Source organism: Orbicella franksi, chromosome 11 (genome assembly GCF_964199315.1).
Source record: "Orbicella franksi chromosome 11, jaOrbFran1.1, whole genome shotgun sequence".
Taxonomy (NCBI): domain Eukaryota; kingdom Metazoa; phylum Cnidaria; class Anthozoa; order Scleractinia; family Merulinidae; genus Orbicella; species Orbicella franksi.
Window position 1 is genome coordinate 27,373,841 of NC_138155.1, and position 24,522 is coordinate 27,398,362.

Genomic DNA, 24,522 nt, shown 5'->3' on the forward strand with positions numbered 1-24,522 from the left:
AATTTAAATGTACTGTGATCCTTGTGTTCACACTTAAATTTGGTAAGTCACATTTCCACAGAGCAACAGCGTTATGTTTTTTTTGTTTTTTTCTTGGAGAATTTCAAGATCTGAATACCTGGAAAACTGTAAACATTTATAACACAACACTGAAACAAAAACTTGCTAAAAAGATGAAATTGATTTGAAATTGTCTTCCTTAAAAACAAGTTCCCCTCTAGTCAAATCCCTGAACACTCTTGTCCGCGCGCTTTATGTAGGGTTGTTACCAAGGCGCTTCGTAGACCACGCGCGTTCGCAAAAAAAATACGACATACAGTAGTTATGAAAAGGTATTGGTGGGGTGCGAAAAACGTTTCTTTTGCTGCTTTTGTCGGTATTAGTGAACGGCAAATTTGTGAGTTTTCGATGGGGACCAAGAAAAACGTTCGTCGTAACGGAAGATGACTAGTTTCTTGTTTGTTCTAAACTATCCTCTTATATCCCTTTGTTTTGGATTTATCACGTGACTGTTTAGACCACTCGCATGTTATTCAGGAACCCGCAATGATTGGAATTAGCGTCCGCGCTCACCGATTAGTGCCGTTTTTTTTAGTAAGCGTCCCTCAACTAAAAAGCGTCTCCTTCCAATAACCTTACTTAACTGAGATAAAATAAAAACAAGTTTTTGCTGTGTAGCACTTTGAATAGAATAGCATTCGTTTAAAATAACAAAAAGTGGTTATATGTGGTATTTTTAGATACCTTTCTGTAAAAACAGACGTCCACGTTTGTTTAACGTTTCATTTACGACTGATGAAGAGGGTTTTCCCGAAACGTCTCCGAGATAAAATAGACCGACTGGACGAATGAACGTAATATGAGCAATATGACGGGATGGGCCGAGATGGGTTCCTGTTCCGCGGGACTCTTCTGCAACCTAACGGTACTGCCGAAGTACCGGTCCAGCGGTTGCTCCTATGAGAGTGAAAAGAGCAGTCATTTGACCATTCATTAGTCGCCCGATGTTTACTTGTTACTTCAGCAGACGTGTTCAATACACGTTCATATCGAGAGGACTGCGGAGGTTTGAACCTTCACTAGCACAATGATTGCCTCGTCCTCCGACGAAGAGGATGGTGAAGATATCATCGATGGAGACGAGCACACACAGGAGCTTCTTAGCATTTATCAGCGAGGGGAGCAATTATCAGCAAACTCCACAGCTCCCACTTCTTCACCAAGTGTCAGTCCGTCATTGCATACTCCGAGCCCGACCCCTTCCGTTCTGTCAGAAGCCACAGTGTTAGAACAGCAAGAAGATGACGAAAGAAGAGAGAGGCTACAGTTGTATATTTTCGTTCTGAGGTGCATTGCATATCCATTTAATGCTCGACAACCAACGGACATGGCTCGAAGGCACGCGAGAGTGAGCAAGCAAGATCTGGTAAAAATTAAGCAGAGATTCGAGGATTTCCTCAAAGGTGACACCAAAATTGCTTCCGACGAGGCGTTCTACAACGCAGTCCGGGCCTATTTTGATATATTCATTTGCAGTGAAAGAGTACAAAAGATGGTCATTAGTGGAGGTTGTTCGTCCAATGATTTTCGTGAGGTTTTCAAGGCAATGATCGAGAAGCGCGTTCGAAGTCTGCCTGAAATCGACGGGATCAGTAAGGAAACAGTGTTGAGTTCGTGGATGGCGAAAAATGATGCTATTTTTCGTGGAGAGGACGATCCGAAAAAGGGTCCCAGAATTGCAGCATCTGCTGCTTCGGAACTGATTTTATCGAAAGAGCAGCTCTATGAAATGTTCCAGACCATCTTAGGAGTGAAAAAATACGAACACCAAATATTGTTCAATGCTTGTCAGGTATGACATCGATATTGTGCTCTAATTAAATGTTGTACTGTGTTCTCAAGGGTTTTTGATGTGGGTTTTTAACCGTGTTGAAGATTTCGTGTGATTTCGTTTTATTACTAAGAAACAAGAAGATCACGCACGCTTTTTAATATAAATCAAAATTAAGCTTTTTGAAATGATTATATCTTATTGCTTATTAACTGCTAAATTACTGTGTTTACACAACTGCAGGCTAGGATTTTAATTTATCGATTTATATTTTTAAATATGTATAAAATATTTTGATTCTTCATTTTGGATTTTATGTGTTTACTTGTGGTTTCCAGTAGACAAATATATGCAAAATAAGGCAATTGATCCCAGGAAGTGTTTGAGAACAAGGCAAAGACGTTAATATTAAGTTAATTGCAATTGCTGAAAGCTGCTTTGAAGAAAAAATCTCATTACAGACATTTTTGACTGAACTTACATGCAAATGTGGTTACGGTCGTTTAGCCCCTAAGTCGATTATCCCCTGGCTCGTTAGCCCCCAACCAAAAGTCGATTAGTCCCTCATTCACGCTTAAAGAACAGAAATAGACAGTTTTTACGACTTCTGGTTAGGGATGAAATGGTTAGGGGCTAAGTGACTTGGGGGCTTAACGACTAGATACCTAAGTGTTTTCCACACTTGACTAATTAAATATCGAAGAGACTAGCCATAGAAAAACAATTTAAAAACATGTATACCTATCAGAACTCAACCCTTGAGTTGACCACTTCATTAATTGAAAGTCTGTTAATGAGTTTTGGGAAAAATTGAAAATTGGAGCACTTGTAGTACAAATTGGCAAATCTTAGGTGGTTTTATAATTTTTACTTTCAAATTTACTGTTAAGTTGCAAAATCAGGCACGGCTAATCTTTGTGTTCTTGCTTTGATCAGTAAGTAGGTTGTCATACTTTGAATCTTATTTTTTTTGTCTTTAAAGCTTGACAGCGCTGATGAACAAGCAGCATGTATTCGTCGAGAACTGCATGGAAAATATAAAGCAATTGTGGACCAGAGAAAGGTATTTGATACTTAGTTAAATGATAAGGTTGCTATTTTTAGCAGCATTATTGATTGCATGGAAAATCATTAGTTTTAGTTTGTCATAAGGCCTGGTTCAGACTAGTTACATTATGACACAAACGATATAATGACATATCGACATAACAACATAATTGCTTTATGCCAATAATGTGAACATTCAACAACAAAGACCTAAGCAAAAGATTGTTTTTTTTCTCTCGTTATGTTGCTATATTGCTATAATCTAAGTCATTATTATTGTGATGATGTTCACACTGTAAACACGACAATGTAAGGTTCTTCTTTTGTTATGTTTTGTCATTATGTCCCTTGTGTGAACTAGGCTTAACTTTAACCAAAGACTTTAAATGATCTTTTGTTTCTGATGTGACTAAAAGTGTTCTCTTTTTTAAATTTGGTTTTCTACAGCGTCTGCCTGGCTTTATACACAAAAATATGGAAGCACTGTTTGTTGAAGAACAGCAATCTGCTATCAGTCAACTAATGACTAATTTGGAAAGTCAGCCAGTTACTAAAGGATCCTCTGACTCAAAGTATTCAATACCGTTTAATAGGATCAAAGGGTATGTAGTACCATTCTTGTATTATCCTGACATTCTTCAACTCTTACACATAGAAGTTAACTTAAGGTGGCTCAAAACGGTTTCCAGCACTTTCCAAGTCATAGATTTTCATGGGTCGTTATTACCACTCTTTATCAGTTGATGCCAAAATTATGGTATCACAAAACTGCCCAATATTATTATTGGTGAAGAGGCTGGTGTTATTTTCATGACACAACAGGTTGCCATAGTAACCCTCTGGCCTGCTAAAAACATCCTTAATTTTAACTTTAAGTACATGTACTTACAATTCAAGAATGTCATGGTGACCTATAGCCCAAATAAGGGAGTACCCACCCTCCAACCCTGGGAGTGAGTGTCTGCATAAGGGAGTTGTCCAGGATCAACTTTTCCAGCTGGAACCCTATTGGTCTTATTGCATGCAATTAATCCCTAGACCTCAGAACACAATTTCCATGGTTGAGGCGCAAGATGATGTGGATTCAATACTGTCCAAGTCTGATGTCATGCTGAATTTCACCATTGAGGTAATAATTTGACTTATTTATTGACTGAGTCAGAGGGCTGGACTGAGGCCAGTAAGGTCTGTGCTTGTGATTAAGGACCACCTACATGTATTCCCAACCCTCCACCTCTTTTAGCTTGATTGACATAAATTTGCAAAAATAGTGACAGCTATTGTCTGAGTACCTTTTCTAGTTCAGCTGGGTTATATACATGTATGTATAAAGTTAGCCTTGCATACATTCAACTTGTGGTACTGCCATTTTTAATATGTTTTATAACATTGCATCAGTAGTACCCCACCATTGGCATTCATGTCCAATACTCCCAACTAGAGTTGATTCGTCTGAGGCACTTGACAATTCGACTCGATTCGCACAGAGTCGATCCGCATCACCGGAAGTCAAGACCCGTGAAATAATGATACATAAATGTTTCTCGTTCTTAAAACGTGACTACAAACTTGAGTCGATTTGTGTGAGGTACTTAACGATTCGAATCGATTCACGCGGAGTCAATCCGCACCACCACAAGTCAAGACCCGTGAAATAATACATGAACGTTCCTCGTTCTTAAAACGTGACAACAAACTTGAGTCGATTTGTGTGAGGTACTTAACGATTTGACTCGATTCGAATGGAGTCGATCAACCTCATTTCCAGGGTCTGTCATCTTACCGCCCTCTTTGCTCGCTCCAGGGGGCGGTAAGATGAGAGACCCTGGGAACGAGGTTGGGAGTCGATCTGCACCACCGGAAGTCGATACCCATGAAATAATGATAAATGAACGTTTGTCGTTCTAAAAACATGGCGACAAACTTCGGTCAATTCAGTGAGGCACTTAACGAAGTAACTCGATTAGTCGGGAATGTTTCCTGCAAAGTGGAATCATTTCCCTGGAAGTCTACTCACAGTAGGAAGTAACTGGGGTGTGAATTTTTTGACGATTCGAGTCGATTCGCCCAATTAGTCGCGAATCGTCTTTTGCAAAGTCGAATCGTCTCACCGGAAATCGACTTGCGGTAGGCAATAACAGGGGGTGTGAAATTGTTGCAATTTGAGTCGATTCGGCATTGCAAAGTCGAATCGTCTCACTGGAAGTCGACTTGCGCTAGGCAATAACTGGGAGTGTGAAATTGTTGTGGTTCGAGTCGATTCGCACGATTCGTCGCGAATCGGCCTTGCAAAGTCGAATCGTTTCACCGGAAGTCGACTCGCGGAAGGTATAATAGGGTTGAGGACCTGTCATTAGGTTAAAAACACTGGCATTTCAATAAAGTTAATTCACTCATTCATTCATTCATCCATCCATCCATCCACACGACTCGCCCGTGGCCAATGGTTTGTTTAAAGGCTGAATACTTTGACCACATGCTCTCTCTGGTCACAGGATTCTTCTTGAAGGCGCATGTTAATTTCACGTTGTTCGCGTATACAGAAATTACCTAAGTTAATTACCTAATGTTAATCCAGTGATATTGAAATGTTATTCTTCAATTCGATGTGTGCTTTCTTCACTAGAAAAGCCTTGGCTTTGTTCCCCAACAACGATTGGTAACAGAGCCCAAGCTTTTTTATAACTGGATCGATTGGTTAATTTATTATTACTTCACAATCCTTTCTGATAACCTGTTTCTTATTTCTACATTATAGTTAAAGCTCGTAATATATGTTTACAAAAAGACGGCCATTATGGCGTTTTCCGCGGAATATTGACGCTGGTTTGTGCACTTTACTAGAACACTGTCCGGATCATCAAACTACGGTGGCCCGTAAGGGCCAACTGGATTTGAGTATCTTTTTTTCTAACCAAAATATTACTGTCGATTTTGTTTGGGTCTCAGTAACACGAGATCTCGACTAAGTAACGCGAGATCTCGACTTGTAACACGAGATCTTGACTTACAACACGAGATCTCGACTTAGAAACACGAGATCTCGACTTATAACACGAGATCTCGACTTAGAAACGTGAGATCTCGACTTATAACACAAGATCTCCACTTGGTAACGCGAGATCTCGACTTACAACACGAGATCTCGACTTAGCAACGCGAGATCTCGACTTATAACGCGAGTTCTCGACTTAGTAACACGAGATCTCGACTTATAATGTGAGATCTCGTGTTAATAACGCGAGATCTCGACTTATAATGCGTGATCTCGACTTAGTAACACGAGATCTCGAATTATAACTCGTGAACATGAGAACTCGGCAAATCATATATTGTGTAACTCGTTAGCACATGGCCAACGTTAATGGTTTACACGTATGATGCAGGTGTTTACTCCTTTATCTGGATCTGTTAGCAACGTTTGTGGCTGCAATTTTAAAGATCGCAAGCTAGCTGCTTTTGTACTTTCTTTGGTGTTGTTTTGTTCCAGTTTTTAAGCCATTAATGCGGTATTGCCATCTTATCTTCCCGCTCTTGGAGTGGCTTACCATGGGAGAGACTCATTAGTGCAACAGTATTTTGATCTTGGTTTGAACTATGTTGAAATTATATCCTTTTTACTGTTAGTTCATGGTACAAGTTTAAGTCTCAGGCAATTAAAGAGAATTCTTCGAAGGAAAGGCATCACGATTTGATCGAATTGAGTCGAATTGACAACATTTTCAACCCACCCTCAAAGCTCAGATGCACTATATTTACTAAGTCTCGCGCAGTATGACGAATCGCCAGCAAGGGATACGATTCATGTCGATTCAATCGAATCGTGTTGAATCGACAACATTTTCAACCCACCCTCAAAGCTCAGAAACGCTATATTTACTAAGTCTCATGCAAATCGACTTCCGACATGACGAATCGACAGCAAGGGATACGATTCATGTCGATTCGATCGAATCGTGTCGAATCGACAACATTTTCAACCCACCCTCAAAGCCCAGATACGTTATATTTTCTAAGTCTCGCTTAAATCGACTTCCGGTATGACGAATCGACAGCAAGGGATACGATTCGTGTCGATTCGATCGAATTGTGTCGAATCGACAACATTTTCAACCCACCCTCAAAGCCCAGATGTGCTATATTTTCTAAGTCTCGTGCAAATCGACTTCCAATATGACGAATCGACAGCAAGGGACACGATTCGTGTCGATTCAATCGAGTCGTGTCGAATTGACAACATTTTCAACCCACCCTCAAAGCCCAGATGCGCTATATTTACTAAGTCTCGTGCAAATCGACTTCCGGTATGACGAATCGACAGCAAGGGATACGATTCATGTCGATTCGATCGAATCGTGTCGAATCGACAACATTTTCAACCCACCCTCAAAGTCCAGATGTGCTATATTTTTTAAGTCTTGCGCAAATCGACTTCTGGTATGACGAATAGACAGCAAGGGACACGATTCGTCACAATTTGATCGAATCGTGTCGAATCGACAACATTCTCAACCCACCCTTCAAAGCCCAGATGCGCTCTATTTATTTATTTCTCGCTTAAATCGACTTCCGGTATGACGAATCGACAGCAAGGGACACGATTCGTGTCGATTCGATCGAGTCGTGTCGAATCGACAACATTTTCAACCCACCCTCAAAGCCCAGATGCGCTATATTTACTAAGTCACCCTCAAAGCCCAGATGCGCTATATTTACTAAGTCTCGCGCAAATCGACTTCCGGTATGACGAATAGACAGCAAGGGACACGATTCATCACGATTCGATTGAATCGAGTTGAATCGACAACATTTTCAACCCACCCTCAAAGCCCAGATATGCTATATTTACTAAGTCTCGCGCAAATCGATTTCCGGCATGACGAATTGACAGCAAGAGAGACGACTCGTGTTGATTCCATCAAAGAGGGTCCTCGAATCGACATCCGGTTGGTTGAATCGTCAACTTAAAACACGAATCGACTCTAGTTGGGTGTATTGGACAACCCTCACCATTGGTGGGGCATCATCGAGGTCTCATTTTTACAAGTAGTATAATTTGTAACTATGTGGTGACCTTGCTTTTTATCTTAGGTCATTGTTGTAGAAGCAAGGGGACTGAAGTCTCTTCCACCAAGAATGAAAATTGTTTACTGCACCATGGAGGTAACAAATAATCTATTATTTAATTTCTAATTAATTCTTAAAAAGGAAACAACATTTTTCATTTTACAAAACATGTTTTGACATCCCTATGTCATCTTCAGTTGTAAATATTTGACAGTTGTACATTTGAATTTTCACTCTATACATGATTACGTTATAGAATTATGCCATAAAATTACGTTAACGGTATTGGAATATACTAGGACCAAAGGACTAAAAAAAGAAAGAAAATAAATAAAATAAAATACATGTAAACAAAGAAGAATTAAACGGAAAGAGACAAATCTAAGTGCGTCAGCTGTTGGTTTAGAGTTAGAATTTCCCACTTGATATACAGTGCCTCTTTTATCTTAACTTGAAAACTCGAGGGGGCAGAATCTAGAATTGTGAAAGATTCTGCAGAGCATGAGTCAAGACAAGTACCTGATGACTGCAAGTGCCTGTAAACATGCGAAGCCTTGTCCGACACAAATGTGGTGAGTGGTCTCACCAATGTAGCAGGCATTACAGCCAGCACATGTGAATTTGTAAACGATGTTTATGTGAATGGAAACTCTGTGGCATGGAATCTTTCAGGCTAAACATGCTTCTAACCTTCAATGTAGAAAAAACTAACTTAATATCTAGATCAAATTTGCAGTAACATTTAAGCAGCTGTCTTTATTTAATCTGTGCAACTTTAGAAAAACTGCTAACATAAGGGGGTTTGTAGAAATGTGTAGAAGTTGGGCAGCCCAGTCCGCTCATTTGCAGGATTGACATTCATTTTGACACATTGGTGAGACCACTCACTACATTTGTACACGTGTCCATGAGCACCTTGTGTCGGACAAGGCTTCGCATATTTTTAGCTTTGAATACTGCTTTGAAATTAATTGGAATGGATAAATTTACATATGAGTGCAGTCTTAAGACCTACAGACATGCCAGACTCATCTTAGGCCTAATATGCTTGTCTATGAGCAGATTACTAATTCATTATATTAGAAGTTACTTTGTGACAGAACCAGGCTTGAGTCATATATAATGCCATTATTTCTGCCCTGTAAAGACTTACTGAAATGTGTGTGTATGTTCTTTTCATTGCTTTGTTAGGTGGAAGGTGGAGATAAATTTCAAACTGATCAAGCTGAGGCTAGCAAGCCTGTGTAAGTATTAAAATGGCTGGAAAAGACAATTTTGTCCTGCTTGGCAAACAGACCTGCGCCTTGATCAAATGGATAACAAACAGACCATAAACGATATCATCTGTTAAAACTTTAGCATACATTTTCCCATGTAAGGCCACAGATTAATCTTTTACAATGATTTGGTATCCCATGGACTGTTTGATTAGTCTCTTTTTTTTCTCCAAAGATTATATACTAGGCAAGCCTGAATGCTGAAAAGGTTCCAGCTGACTCATTTGTTGTCTGTCAATAGATAGCTCATCTGTTTTCAATTGGCACTCTACATATACATAGGTTTGGGAGGAAAATATATACACATGTAATTAGACTACTTGCAGGAATTGTAATCTGTGACAGATGATCTCTGACTGATCCTTTAATCAATTTGAATGAAGTGGTGTTCCTCAAGTGATCTGTCAACTGATCTGAATTATGCAATCCTCTTTAAATGATTTGTTAATTGAAAAGTTGACAAACTCAGAGTTTTGATTTGACTTAGCTGGGAATCTCAAGGTGATTTTACAACTTGCCACCCACGTCCGGTTGTTAAAGTGAAACTTTATGCAGAGAATTCAGGACTCTTGGCACTTGACGATAAAGAGCTGGGAAAGGTAATGTCAATAAACTACACCCCTCAAAGATGTATTATCTGGAGGCAACATGGCAGAGTGCTTAGGGTGCCGGACTTGAAATCCGGAGGTTGTGAATTCAAGTCCCGCTCTGACCACCAGCTGGTGTTGTTCTCGGCAGTCCTGAGTTCAACTCCTCAGTCACACTTGTAAATAGCCACCTGGTCCGTCTCTTGCCAGTTGGGATTTTTAACCATGTTATGTTCATTTACATTGTATTTGTTTCATCCTTTGCTTCCATTGGTCCTGAAAATGGGGGAGTGGTCAATTAAGATAATTATATAATTATAATTTTTTTTATTATGTTGTTGATATCAGATAATCTTATTTTGTGGTTTCATCAGAGATAAGTTGACAGCAGATAGCCAGTGTGTGCTGTAGTGTATTCTGAAGATTTTCTTTCTCTGAAACATGGCTCTGAGTTTGTAAAAGTCGTCTAAAATTTTGTGGAGCTAAAAGCACATGTCTGAAGAAAAATAGTTGTAAAAACAGTAGAAGTCACATTTCTATGCCAGTTTATCTCATTATGCGGCAGCTCTTTACTCCACCCATTCAAACTTTTGATCTTGTTGTAAATGGGTAACGACAGCAGTTGGTGGAATCTGATAGAACACTAGCCAAGGGCTATTCTGCATCCCATCCAGGGGAAGTAACAATACTACTATTTGTTTCATGCCATGGAAGTCAGGATGAGCTCTTTCTAACAATGTCAAGGGTCACTTAAGCATTCTCAGGTTATTAGAATATGCAGTAAAAGGATGGTGCATGTTTGTTTTGTTTGTCCAATTATCCTTCGTCCATAGGTGATAATAAAACCGACACCCGGAGGATCAGAGCTGCCTGAGCTGTATGATGTTGTGACACCCAAAGGCTGGACTGGTGATAAAGTTAAATTAAAAATTGCCGTCAAGATGGATAAACCTGTGAACCTAAAGAAATGTGGGTTAGTGGGTTGACATTAGGCCTTTCCTTATTGAATTGTCTCTACATCTTTATGATATATCTCTTCATTTCCTCTTTTTTTCAGGATACTTGTTACCCTTTCAGTTCTGAGCTGTGTGGGTCCGCAGACTATTTGATAATGTTATGACAAAATTCATTGTCAATAACAGGACAGACATATGAGACACTGATGTCATTTTGTTAAACATGTAATTTGGAATGACAATTAGCATGATTACATGTAGCAATCCTCCACCTCTTTTTGAGCCAGTTTTTTAATTTCATTCTTAGATTGATTTATGTTCAAGGGAAGAGTGTGTGGAAAAAGTGGAAAACACGCTTCTTTGCACTTGTGCAGGTGTGTAATACCATGGCTTCATGAGAACATAAATTCCCATATTTCCACCTCTGGCAGTTCAGTCAATGAGACAAATGTTTTTACATAATAAGCAATATGACACTGGTCTCCCTAAGTACAGCAGCCTATTGCTTGGTGCATTTGACCATGGAAACCAGGTGATTCTCTTTGTGTTATGTTCTTAGGCAGGACCTGTAATTCACTCTTGAGTGTATTTTCTGATTCTCCACCCAAAAGTTACAACTCTGCACTGTACATGTAGTTTTTCATTCACATCCTGAAATCCGTTATTAACTAAAGCAATAGCCTGACAACCAGTCAGTGTGCTTGGATACAGGATTTTGTTATAACAAATTGTACTTTACTCACTTGCTGTAGGTGAGTAATTATACGTTTGCCATGTGCAGTTACCGTGAGAAGCAGGCCGAGCCCACAGAAATGATGCAGCTGGATGGTTATACTGTGGATTACTGTGAGGCTGTCGGTGGTAGGTCACTAACATAACAAATCAGTAATTAAGGATGTTAATGCTTAGTGGTCGCTGCATGATTTCTAATATGGAACAAAGAGGATAAAGTAAGCCTGTGATGAGGTCAGGTGTCAAGGACCATTTCTATGGACAACCTCCACTAGGTATGGTTAGTTTAAGACAGTTTTTCTTCAGCTATGAGCCACCTTTGAAACCCAACAGGCAGCTGTCTGAGTGAAACAATGGTGAAAAGGAGGAAAGGGGAATAAAGAAAATGAAGAATTTCTGGCAAAATAGATCAGCATCGTCCATGAACTGCAGCCTCTTTCCCCTCTGTTAAAGACACTACAGGGGAACCCTGTTAATACGACCACCTTCGGGCCGAGGAAAATTGGTCATATTAACGGGGTGGTCATATTAAAGGGGTTCTTAAAATAGGAAAATGACTGACTGAGCTTTTTTTTGGATCAGAACAAAGTGGCCGTAATAACGAGGCGGTTGTATTAATAGGATGGTCATAAGGTGGGGTTCCACTGTTTTCAAATTCAGCGATGCCTATGTTTTAGCATGCTTGAAAATGCTGTCGTCAATAACTGGTAGCACTTATAACACCTGCCCATTGTTGTTGACCTTTAGGATTGAATGAATTGCACAAAACTGTTTGTTAGTAATTTAAGTGATGCTTTACCAACTGCATTCCTTGATATCAATTTGTGATTTATTTTAATCTGTAGATGAAGAACACAAAGGTGGAAGGTTTTTCTTCAAAGCTGTGAAGGAGGGTGATCAAGTCTTGTTTGCAACAGAAGAGGAACTCGAGAGACAGATCTGGGTGAACAAACTGTACACTGCTACTGGCCAGTCACACAAGCCTGTTGCACCAAACCTGTCAGCCGTCAGTGTCCAGCCGCATGTTAATAACACACTGACAAGACTTCAAGGAGGTCAGTTGTTTGCCGGTCTTTAATTGAAGATTTAAAATTGTAATGAAAACTGTATTAAGACCCAGTACCCTCCTTGTCCTTGTAAATGGCCCTGTCCCACAGTCATTCTTTGAAAGATCAAGGTTTGAGTTCTCCAGACTACCCCTACTCCTACCAAGAATGTTACCTAATACATTTTAAAAGATGAAAGACCTACCATAAGGTACGTAATTTGCCTACTTTATGTAAGATGAAATCTGGATCAGGCAATAAATGTCTTTTACTGTCTGAGCTTCAAATCATGGTTTTTGTAGCATGAAGTCATACTAGGAGTAATCCTACTCCCCATTCCTGGATGGAATGCTAGTCCATCACAGGGTTACCCTCAGTATAGTGGCTAACCATTAATAGGCAACTCTGTGTAAAATCCCCATTGGAAGACCCTGACAAGCCCAGAGGGGTGAGGCAGTTATTTTGTTAAGATTATGATTGCATTGCCTTCTGTTTTAAATACTGCTCAGTTCTGAGCTACATGTATTTTTGTCTTTGTTGTTTATTTGCGTGTTTAGACCATGACCGTGCCAGGAAACATGGACTTGAGGATTTAATTCAAGCTGATCCAAACACATTCAACCACCATGTTCTATTTGAGAAGCTGCAGCACCTGACTCTGACACACAGGCTAAATGACTCGTATTCTTGTTTGGTATGAACATTATTTTATACTTTTTTGTTTTAAATTGGGTGATTCAAGAAAAATATCCATACCCTACCACAGGCAGCCTGAACATTCCCCCACCTTTGCCTTTGGAAATACCAAAATGCTCCACCCCATGTCCTCTGAATTCCAAAATCATTAATGTCCTCCCCTCCGGATTTCCGTTTTTTTTACTACAACTATCTGGAATTCCTCGTTTGACTCTCCACACTTTTACATCTTCCCAGATGTTTTTGCTAATATTTTTCAGTCAAACAATTGTCTACAGGGCTTGAAATTGCGACTGAAATGGTCACATGCATTTGGGGACCAAACTTCCTCTTCAGTCGCAATTTTTGCAACTACTGGTAGTTTTTGACTAAACTAGTGAAGAAAGAAAAATTGCAGTTGCTTTGTGTGGCATGCATGCTTTTATGTTACAGACCTCTGAATGGTAAGCAGATGATTAAACATGGACTGTACACTGCTAAATGATAGCACAATTTTAATGATGGAATCAAAACTTGTCTGTCTTCAGGGCTGGTTCTCTCCAGGTCAGGTATTTGTTTTAGATGAGTATTGTGCGCGATATGGAGTACGTGGCTGTCACCGTCAATTAAGTTATCTCAGTGACTTGCTAGACAGGGCGGAGGCCGGTGTTATGATTGACCCAACCTTGCTACATTACAGCTTTGCATTTTGTGCATCACATGTGCATGGAAACAGGTTTGTGTCTAATTTTCCATTCTTTACCCCCCCCCCCTAAGTTTCTGCCAATCATTCCTATGTCAGTCACCCCACTGTCAATCATTCTTATGTCAGTCACCCCACTGACAGTCATTCCTATGTCAGTTACCCCACTGTCAATCATTTGTATGTCAGTCACCCCACTGTCAATCATTTTTATGCCAGTTACCCCACTGTCAATCATTCGTATGTCAATCACCCCACTGTCAATCATTTTTATGTCAGTCACCCCACTGTCAATCATTCTTGTGTCAGTCACCCCACTGGCGATCATTCCTATTTCAGTTACCCCACTGTCAATCATTCTCGTGTCAGTCACTACACCGTCAGTCTTCCCACAGTCAATCAGCTTAGTGTTGGTTTGAGACATTATTGATTGCGTTTTTCATTATACCACTGTTAATTACTACAGGCCAGATGGCTTAGGAACCATCACAGTTGATGAGAAAACCTGGTTTGAGGAGATCAAGATACGACTCTGGAATCTTCTTGCCTATCAAATCACTCGCTTCAGGTAGACTAATATCATATTCTACAATTTTTTATCTTTTAACTGGTCCACCTCCAAGGTAAAACTGGGGATAAAGTGTAAATCCAGCGATAGGTCTCACATCAATAATATTGGTCTAAAAGAATAGATAAACAGTTTGTGGTTTATTTAGATGTTCTTGAGCTGATGAATATAATTTCTGTACTTTTTTGTAGATATTCGTTTCCCTTTGGAAGACCTGAAGGTGCCCTGAAAGCAACAATTGCTCTATTTGAGAGGGTGAGCCTTGTAATTTTTACTTTATTAACTGTATATCTATGTTGGAATCCTCTTATTCCTTAACTCAGTTTTTGAAAGATTAGAACAAAGCTTATGGTGTTGTATTATGGTGCAGGTCCAAGCTGCAAGCTTTGACTTCCACTGTGAACAGTATGAATCTGTAAACAACTTTCAATTTAACAAGTAGATTAGGAGCTTGAAATTTCTAGTATTGCGTGTAGGTGGCAATGCTTGGCGGTGCTTTTGTACAAATGTTTAAAATTATTTATTATGGAAACATACTAGGCTTCTATAATATTGGAGGTGTGGTATGCTGTGTGTGTTAGACTTTGGATGATGAGGTCTTATCAGGGATGTGTACTTTTTAATTGCTGTAATTTTTTTAACTGGCCTGGTTATCTTGTTGTCATTTTCAGGTTATGATGAAAGATATATCCACACCAGTCCCACCGGAGGAATTCAGAAAAGAAATGAGAAGTTGCCTCCATCAGGCTGCTCTTGTCAATTATACACGGGTCTCAACTTTTGCAAAGATTGAAGGTGATTCTCAAAATATCCTGAAATTAATTGCAGCTGATTTGAGTTAACAGGCAATTTCTTAGTCCTGTCGCACTTATCAGCTCATAGGAAAGAAACCATTTCATGAGTTAACCCTTTGCCTCTTTGCACTAACAAGCCCTAACTCTCAAAACGTCAGTTTTACCAACTAAGTGGCAGATTAATTTATCCTGGCTTATTAACTTCAGCTTCATAGGTAAATATTTACTTCAGGTAAATAGCCAAGTGTTTTGTGTTTGAGTTATGTACAAAATTACCTTTACATTGAAGGAAACCTAAAAATAATAGTTCACTAAGATAAAAAAAAAAAACACGAAAGAGATAGTAATAAACAATAAAAGAACAAAGATGTTTAGGGATGGAGGAGATTAACACATATTACAAACAAAAAACTTAAAAAATTTAGGCTAGATTTTTCAAGATGCGAAACCGCGATGTAGCTCCTTATCAGTTGATTTCTTAGTCCTGTTAAACTTATCAGCTTATTAGGAAAGAAGACATTGTGTACATTAGCCCTTTGTCTCTGCTCTGACAAGGCCTAACATTTGAAACGTCAGTTTTACCAACAAACTACAGTGCCAGTGTAATTTACCCTTATCAACTTCATGTTAATAAATAGCTAAGTGTTTCTCATCTGCTTGTAAACACAGCACAACAGTTTCTTTGGAAACTAATAACTTTGCCCTTAAGGAGGAAAATTCCATGTATGTGGAGGGTCTGTAGCTTGTAACCTTCACGAAGGGGTGCCGTTCATTTGATTCCAATTTCAAACCATGATTAATTATTAATATTAATAACATTAGTATTAATGTAGTCTTATGAAATATGCATTAAAAGGTTCTAAAAGCTGAGGGTCACAAGCTTACTTGGTCCCATTCTCCTTTGGTCAAGCCTCACCAACGTCATTTTATCCTAAAAGATTTCAGTTGATTTGATAGCACTCTCAAAACAACTTTGGACAGGAGGAGAAAGAGAAAATGGCATCTTTCACGATCTATTAAGTCACTTAGTGAGTGAGGTGTTTTTGAAAAACATGAAATTTGTGTATGTTGTTCGTTTGTCGTACTTTAAGCTCTAGTCCTGTCCAAGATTCCAGCTCCTTTCGAGTTGAAAATTTAAGGGCAAATCATGACATTATGACCTCTCTGATGATTTTTTAAATTCTCATTACCTGTCACTTTGAAAATGTAAATGACCTTTAAGGAGAAATTCAACATACGAGTGTGACAGGAATGGTAACCCTCTCAAATTTATTTTGCTCAAAAGAGTCTTCTGGAGATGATGTTTCACCTGATACCAAACTGAATGACATCATGCATCTTGCAGAGTTATGCATTGACTTACTTCATCAGAATGAAGAACATCACGCTGAGGTAGGAGGAAAATGAATCCAGTTAACTCTTCCACTCCAAGGAAATTGCAAACACAAAAGAGAAGAAATTCCAAAAATAAAGGAAATGAAATATAACCGCACTAGGTGAAAGTAGTAGTCAGTTTCTCTTATTTGAATACCCAAATGCAATGGTTTCACCCTCAGACTTACAAGTTAAAACCACTTTGTGCAGCGTACTAAACAGTACTGCATTACTGGTCACTCAGTTTAGTTTCATTTACAGACTTCATTGTAGTTATAACCTTCTTGTACAGCATAATATTCAGTACCACGCGAAATTAAAGTAATGCTCAATAGCTCTCATTTAAATGGTCACACACTAGGGTTTCATCCACACATCGACACAGACTCAGACGTTTGAACCACCATGTACAGCATAATAAAAACAGTACCACATGAAAGTACTGCTCAATAGCTTTCATTTGAATGGTCACACACTAGGGTTTCATCCACAGACTTAAAAGTTAGAACCACCTTGCACAGCATAATAAACAGTACCACATGAAAGTACTGCTCAATAGCTTTCATTTGAATGGTCACACACTAGGGTTTCATCCACAGACTTAAAAGTTAGAACCACCTTGTCCAACATAACAAATAGTGCTGTATGAAAGTACTGCTCAGTAGCTTATATTGTACGATTACCAAAGTGGAACATGTGTCAGCTGACTTTGTGGGTGTGTGTCTTGTGTGTCTGTCCTAGGCACTGGCCTTGGTATCCGATCTGATGGTTGAACATCAAGAAATCTTCTGGTCTCTGTTCACTGTTGACATGGATGCGACTCTGGCTGCACAGCTTCCTGATACATGGGGAAGTTTTCAGTTGCTTCAGCTGTTAAATGAATACCTCTCCAATGACAGTAAGTAACAAAGACAGTGTTTTTAAAGAAGGGTACGTTATGAAAGCTTAAAGGAGCTACGTCACGGTTTGCGCATCTTGGAAAGTTCAGCCTAAATTTTTTAAGTTCGTCATTTGTAATCCATGTCAATCTTCTCCACCTTAACCATCCTTGTTCCTTTATGGCTTATTATTATCTCTTTGGTGTTTTTCTGTCTTAGTAATCTACTATTTTCAGGTTTGCTTCAAATCGAAGGTAATTTTTTATGCGGCCCAAATTAACTCAAAATGCTGTGAGTGAGCTCAGTCCTTTATGTTATTTGCAATTCACAAAATCACCTTTAATTCGAAGGATCCTTAAAAGATAGTGAGCAAGGTAGGACTAAAAACCATGATAAAAATGAAAATAAGAAGGATCAAGAAGAGATCACAAGAATTGAAAACGATACACTTGACGAATGTAGGAAAAAGTTTTCGAGACACGCACCTAAAAGTGAAATAAAAATCAGTTTGTCACGTGACTAAAAGCATTGCTAGAGTGTTTGAGTTAGAACTAATCAGAGTAGCTGCAGTTTAACTGCATCAAGTTTTCTTGGTTTTAAAATGCGTTTAAATGCTAAAGACACGTTAACTTAAGTGTCTGAAAGTAGAGTATTAACACTCGTATTTGCAGAGCGGATTTCAGTTGGGTGTCGTAAAACCAAAACCAAAACCAAAACCAAACCAATTGCCTACCTATTAGACTACGCAGCCAATCTCAAACAGGAGTAAAACCAAAACCAAAACCAAAACCAAAACCAAAGCAATTGCCTGATTTCTTTCGAAACTCAATTGAAAAACGCTCTGTAAGGTGTTTTAGCGATTTTGCTTTTGCCTTTCGTTTAAATCATACAAATAAACAATTTGACTTTTCTTTCTTTGAAATAACGAAGAAGCTTCGAGATTAAGTACGATTATTATAACTATAATAATGTTGTTTGCTCTGTTTTAGTCAACCTCAATCGCGGGAAATTTCACGCTCACTTACGAGACGTATTTGCTCCTCTTGTTATTCGATACATTGATCTGATGGAATCCTCGATTGCACAGTCACTTCACAAGGGATTTCAAAAAGAGAACTGGAGTCCTGTGAGGTAAGTGTTGGTTGATTTCTCTCTGGTTGAGGTAAAATTATAGCTACTAAAGGGTGGAGGGGGGAGGGGCGGGCATTGTGTGAGTGATTAAGGAATTGAGAAGGATAGCAAAGGTTTAAATGGCGATTTAGGCCCGGAAACATGTTGTGCACAACAATTCCCCTCGATTTGGCCGCGTGCTGCAACATTGTTTCAACTTTGGTGACGCAAGTTATGATGTTAGCGATTGCCTCATCACAATGCCGACGGTAGTCAGATCTAGCACCCACTTAGGCGAATAAAGTGCAGCTATTTAGCTTTTTTGTTCTCAGAGAAAAACAGCTGTGAACAGAAACAAATCTTCATGTTTTGGCAAGAGATTGGATTGCTAGAGCGCAGTGAACGACTGACGCTTGTGCCTGCCGTTGCGCGCAATGTTGGAGATGTGGAATCACGTTTAAATTGTTGCGTGTAATCTTACAGTTTTACGTCTCTGGTTTACCCACTAATCACTCACCCATTACGCCTTGATGGCGTGTAGGGCAGCAATGTAATCCTTCCTCTTCTGCTGGTCCATTGCTATGACTTGAATGCCGCTCCAAATCGTTCCTATCTTCTTCATTTCCTTCTTCACCGTCCTCCACCTCGTTATCTGCGTGCGGCCCCTCCTTCGCTCTCCCTCTGGCGTCCAGTGTACGGCAGTCTTGGTGATGGAGGCTTCTTGGCGTTTGACATGGCTAATCCACCTCAACGCCTTCTCATCTGGATACGTCACCGTATCATTACCCATAGTTCTGCACTGTATTTCCTGACCGTGAGTCTATACCATTTCCTTGATTACAGGGAGGGGTGTCGTGCGTCAGAAGACCTTTTCTGGAAACTGACGGTGTTACAGCAGTTCATAGCTGAACTAAACTGGCCTGATGAGGTGTTAGCATCACATCTCATGAAGAGACTCAAGTTAATGGCTTCAGACATGGTTCAGTCCTGTGTCAAAAGGTATGCTCTAACATCAACAAACCAGTTCTCCCTCGGGCATCGTCAAACGTCAAATTCTACTCGTGTCTAATTTAGTCCAATCCAGTGCAGTTCTCCCTGCTTATAGTATGCTCTAGGCTAATTATCAGACTGTAGTATACAGTAGTAATTGTACTTTTTAATGTTTTGGAGCGGTTTTCACTTGGGTATCGAAAGTAATTCGCTGTTGTGTTGGTTTTGCGTTACTTCACGAAATTAGAGCGGTTTTTATTTGAGTGTCGAAAGTAATTAGACAATTACTTTGGTCTTAGTTGTGGTTTTACTGCAGTTTGAGGTTGGCTGAATAGTCTAATTGGTAAGTAACTGGTTTGGTTTTGGTTTTACGACACTCAATTGAAAACCGCTCTATTGGGTTAAAATTCTTCACTCAATCACAAGTAAAACCAAAACCACGCTCGCACGCGTTTTCCCGCGCTCTGCGTCAACTACAGGTGTTTACTTCGAGTTTTGATTGGTTCATTGGACGGCCTGTGTCCTTTGTGATTGGCTGGAATGATAACTTTGGTTTTGGTTTTACGAAACTCAATTGAAAATCGCTCTATCACGATAACTGCCAGCTTTCTTTCAGGCTTTGACAGTGTCTTTATTGCCAGCCGTTTCACGTAATGATGCCCTTTTGTATGAGTTCCTATAACTTAACGCCCATTGTTTTCCGTTTCTTTTAGAACAAAAGCCTCGTTTGAAAGTTGGCTAAAACAAACTCGTTTTAGCCTGGAACTAGTCGTACCCAGGACTGTCTGCGTCATGATAAATGTCGTCATTCAGGCCAAGAAACAGGTAAGTGGTGAAAGATGACGCCATCTTGGGTTATGCGGCATTCTGTAGTTTGTTTTTAATTTCTTTTCTTTTTATGTAATATGCGTTTCACACCATCGTCATTTACGTGCAATTGATCTTTTCAGCTTCGCACGTTCTTTTCGTTTTGTCATGCAATCTTTTCTAACTAACGTGATTGGGGAACTGTGCGAGAATGCGTGACGAGATAAGAAAACGCATGCGTACAAGGCCAATCAACTGTGCTTTACACATTTTCTTTCTTGATTTACACAGTCCAGGTTTCTTTGTGCCAGGGAGGAGTCCGATAATTCCCAGGTAAATAAAACAATCCAGTGCACTAGTTCCAATGTAACTCGTTATTTTGCTATAAACGCTAGAAAATAATTTATGCCAAAGAACAATTCAAAGGCTTGTCCAACTACCAGCTTTTAAAGGGACTTTGTGACTGTAACCATTCGACACTTAAATAAATTGATTTATTTTGTTCCGATCTACCAAACTGCTTTCAAATTCATGAAGTCTTAGAATAATAGTTTTCTATTTTAGAGCATCAAAAAATAATAATAAACCAGAAACAAGTAAGGGTAGTTACGACTGAGGGGGATTTTGAAGGAACGACAAATTAGGAATAATTGGTCATTTTTTTCCCCTGTTGCATCGTCCGCGTAGGTCGTTTAAACATGTCTAATTATTGATGTGAAAGGCAATATTAAGATAACTAAACCCATTTAGGCAAACGTTTTAAAATGTCATATAAAGTTTCTTGTACTCTCGTTATATTGACTCTTTGCCATGGCAAAAGAGTACAGACCTTGCAAAAATATGTTTAAATTGTTAACTTTAATTCTCTGTTTTCCAGTACCGCTACCACTCAGATGTCAACATCTTCCTTAAAGATGTTATCCAAGAGATGTTTTCATCGTTCATCACTAAGGTTTGTTTAAAGTCAATCCTAGATTAAAGTTATCAATTCTCCTTATAATTACCATATAATTCCTATATATTCCTATATAGTTCTGAGAATGTAGTGTTACTATCCTTATTCTTGTCAGTTGTTTCGAGTGCGCTTTGCGGACCTATCTTTTATCTTGTAGCTCAACACAGTGTTGGACTCGCTATTGGCTAAGGTGGCTCGTTATGACCAAGGATTCATTCTAGCGCCGATGTTTTCTCTCAGGGTATGTGCTTACAGTTAAAGCTCTTGTAAGCCCCTTTATTTCTTTTCAATCCCACTCTCCAGTTCTTATTATTTGTATTTTTGTATTTTTCAGAGGGCCACAAGTTCATCAGTAATGTTAGTTACTGTTACGTGTCACCCTCATAAAATAAAGTCTCTTTCTTACTTACTTACTTACTTACTTACTTACTTACTTACTTACTTACTTACTTACTTACTTACTTACTTACTTACTTACTTACTTACTTACTTACTTACTTACTTACTTACTTACTTACTTACTTACTTACTTACTTACTTACTTACTTACTTACTTACTTACTTACTTACTTACTTACTTACTTACTTACTTACTTACTTACTTACTTACTTACTTACTTACTTACTTACTTACTTACTTACTTACTTACTTACTTACTTACTTACTTACTTACTTACTTACTTACAGTATTTCTACTTCTCGGAATTGAATACCACTTTGTTTGCTCTTTTAAGATCTAAGGCCCTTGAAGAATTGTGTATAGACCGTTCACAGCCCTCTGTTTTCTTGTATTTTTAATCGATCGTTGAACGCGCGGAAACCCCCTAGTGCTTTCGCGCTCGCTTCCCTCGCTTTTTCATAGGCGTGCATAGGAAAACTAGAAAGGCTGTGAACAGTTTAATTGTGTAAAGTAGTTTGTGACGTTTTGTTGTGTCTCGCATTCTTTTTGTTGATCCATTTGAGTGGCCTCACTTTGCAGTCCCTTGTTCAGCTAGCGACTAACTTGCATTGGGAATCTTATGTGGAAGACATTGCGTTGGGTGTCCGATTGAGTAAATTTTCACTCGCTATGTTTTGAATTTTTTTTTTTCACAGAATCCTGGAACTGAGCTTGAAGAATCGTACTTGAAATTCGTCAAACTAAACTTGGAAAGATTCAGAGCTCACCTCAATGATGAGAAAATGAAGAAACAGCTGATAAAGGTACGGTCTTGAAATTACCGTTGGGTTATATTTCTTAAGGCCTTTGTTATTTGGTTGGGCCGTATCTGTTGTATTCTTAATCCAGACACTACTCTCACAGCAAAGGTATTGCTTTCTTAAGAAACTGTTGTGCTTTGTCGCTGCAGGACTGGTACACGTCCATAATAACGAAGATATGTGATTGGCTATCAGACAGAATGAGCATGGCGTTACACCAGTACCAAGTGCAGACTCTGCTCACGCTCGCAGCGGTAAGTCCTTGTGTCACGCAATATCTAAGTTGCTTGTTGATTTTTTTTCCCTTAAAGGCTTTGTCCCTACTTAGGTAATTCAGCAAGTAGTATCTTTCACTGCCGGTTACTCCGTTATGCGCAGTCTTACTCTTTATACCTTACGACCCATTTAGGAACGAAGATGAGTGAGACTAAAGGCGATTGAGCCATCTATGTCGACATCTTATTGCTTAGCAACACCCCTTTCGCAGGCTCAGTCATACCTCAGAAAGGGGATTAAAATTAGCGATGCACAGTAACATTTTAATGACCTTTATCAATTCGTTAGGAGCTACCGCAGTTCGTTAGTGAAGACTTGTCGTCCAGCCGGGCAATCTATTGCCGAACCTACAACACTGTGTTCTCGCGGCTCCGAGTGGAGGATGCTATGCACAAGGGACAGAGTATTTACGCCACGGAAGATCAGACGTACCCTGGAGCTGACGGAGAGGACGATGACGAGGAGACTGAGTCGAGTGACGAGGAAGCGTTTGTTAGATTGGAGAATGGAAACTAGAATCGCTTGATACGCGTGCGCAGTGGCCTAAAATTGGCTTTAGGCGGGAAATGCAATGGTTGCTTTTGATAATTATGCTTATTATACTTAATAAAGCTAATTTATACTTAAAATGCCTCTAGTTAAAAATAAATTATCACTAGAAATAATATAACTTAGAATCATAAATTTAGATTATTGACCAAGAGAGCGTAACAGTAAGCAAGCAAGCGTATTTTCCACTGCGAATTAAATTATTTTTTGTATATTAAAGGAGAGCTGAATAGCTAGAAGCTTTGAGCTATCGAGATAGTGATTTAAAAAAACACGTTAGTGCAATCAGAAATCACTTTTCTTTTAAAATATACAACTTACGTTACAAACGTAAATTTAGAATAAATAGGCAAAGTCAACAACATCTGTATTTTCTCATAGAATGTGTGCTTTATTCTGCATAGTAATACAGTTTGAGTGCTACTTGCTCTCCGATTGGCTTAAAACAAGTAATATTAGGGAGAAAACCAATGGTGCTATTTTAGGTTCAAGTTGTTAAGTTATACATGGTAAAAATCATATAAAGAAGAGAATTAACATACTGTAAAGAGATCTAATAAGCATTCTTGTTATTTACGAACACTGAAGAAATGTCAAAAACACTCGCCTTCGGCTCGACCTTTCTAAATTTCTTTCGCGTTCTCAAATGCTCGTAATGTTTAATATATTATATATTGTTTTGGCTTCCTTACTTCTAATTAAGATTGTACTAATGAATAGTCGGTCTTAATTTTGAAACACTAGAAAAGAACCTTCACCGTGAAAAAGCTATATAAGTCTGTGTGTAGTTTCAAGGACAAGTTCTTATTTAAAAAGAACTTGAAGGAACTAAGAAAACGTAGAGATAGGACTGTTTGTTTTTCCTCAGAGAAAAAATCTTGAAGTTTGGAGCCTCAATGCCGTAAGCATCAACTTCTCAACATAGTATATTTTCATAGACCGTTTGCATGATATCATTACTTTTTGCACTGACCAAATAATAAAAGAAAGTGCTGTTTTTTTTTTATGAATGTGCTCCGAGTCTCGTATAATCCTTAGTAATGTGCTATGTTAAGTCAAGTAAGAAAAAAAAAACTAATAAAGTTAAGTCCAGAAAGTA

General features: G+C 39.0%; 1 protein-coding gene and 1 long non-coding RNA gene across 2 annotated transcripts; one reads left to right on the top strand and one right to left on the bottom strand.

Moving 5' to 3' along the window:
• The first annotated feature begins 761 nt into the window (after positions 1-761).
• Positions 762-24,522, top strand: LOC145503303 (calcium-dependent secretion activator 1-like). The gene is made up of 27 exons (XM_081482786.1): positions 762-1,852; positions 2,814-2,894; positions 3,326-3,480; positions 3,917-4,007; positions 7,970-8,041; positions 9,137-9,189; positions 9,710-9,821; positions 10,643-10,782; positions 11,073-11,139; positions 11,518-11,626; positions 12,343-12,552; positions 13,101-13,237; positions 13,767-13,954; positions 14,388-14,489; positions 14,681-14,744; positions 15,161-15,284; positions 16,569-16,675; positions 17,399-17,555; positions 18,525-18,666; positions 19,489-19,644; positions 20,349-20,460; positions 20,734-20,775; positions 21,320-21,394; positions 21,555-21,638; positions 22,494-22,601; positions 22,748-22,852; positions 23,163-24,522. Exons 1-27 carry the CDS (start codon positions 1,088-1,090, stop codon positions 23,388-23,390), a joined length of 3,786 nt encoding a protein of 1,261 aa, XP_081338912.1. The 5' UTR covers positions 762-1,087; the 3' UTR covers positions 23,391-24,522.
• On the bottom strand, positions 6,009-7,963 carry LOC145503308 (uncharacterized). The gene is made up of 3 exons (XR_014051459.1): positions 7,567-7,963; positions 7,130-7,531; positions 6,009-6,997 (listed from the first exon to the last, which is right to left on the bottom strand). It is a non-coding gene; the product is annotated as an uncharacterized LOC145503308 (long non-coding RNA).

What these genes read in the sequence shown, in the direction of transcription:
- LOC145503303 (XM_081482786.1), top strand. Translation starts at nt 1,088, where the DNA reads ATGATTGCCTCGTCCTCCGACGAAGAGGATGGTGAAGATATCATCGAT. An exon ending in GCTGAGGCTAGCAAGCCTGT is followed by an intron (nt 9,190 to 9,709) that starts GTAAGTATTAAA and finishes GATTTGACTTAG; the next exon opens with CTGGGAATCTCAAGGTGATT. An exon ending in CGCCGATGTTTTCTCTCAGG is followed by an intron (nt 21,639 to 22,493) that starts GTATGTGCTTAC and finishes TTTTTTTCACAG; the next exon opens with AATCCTGGAACTGAGCTTGA.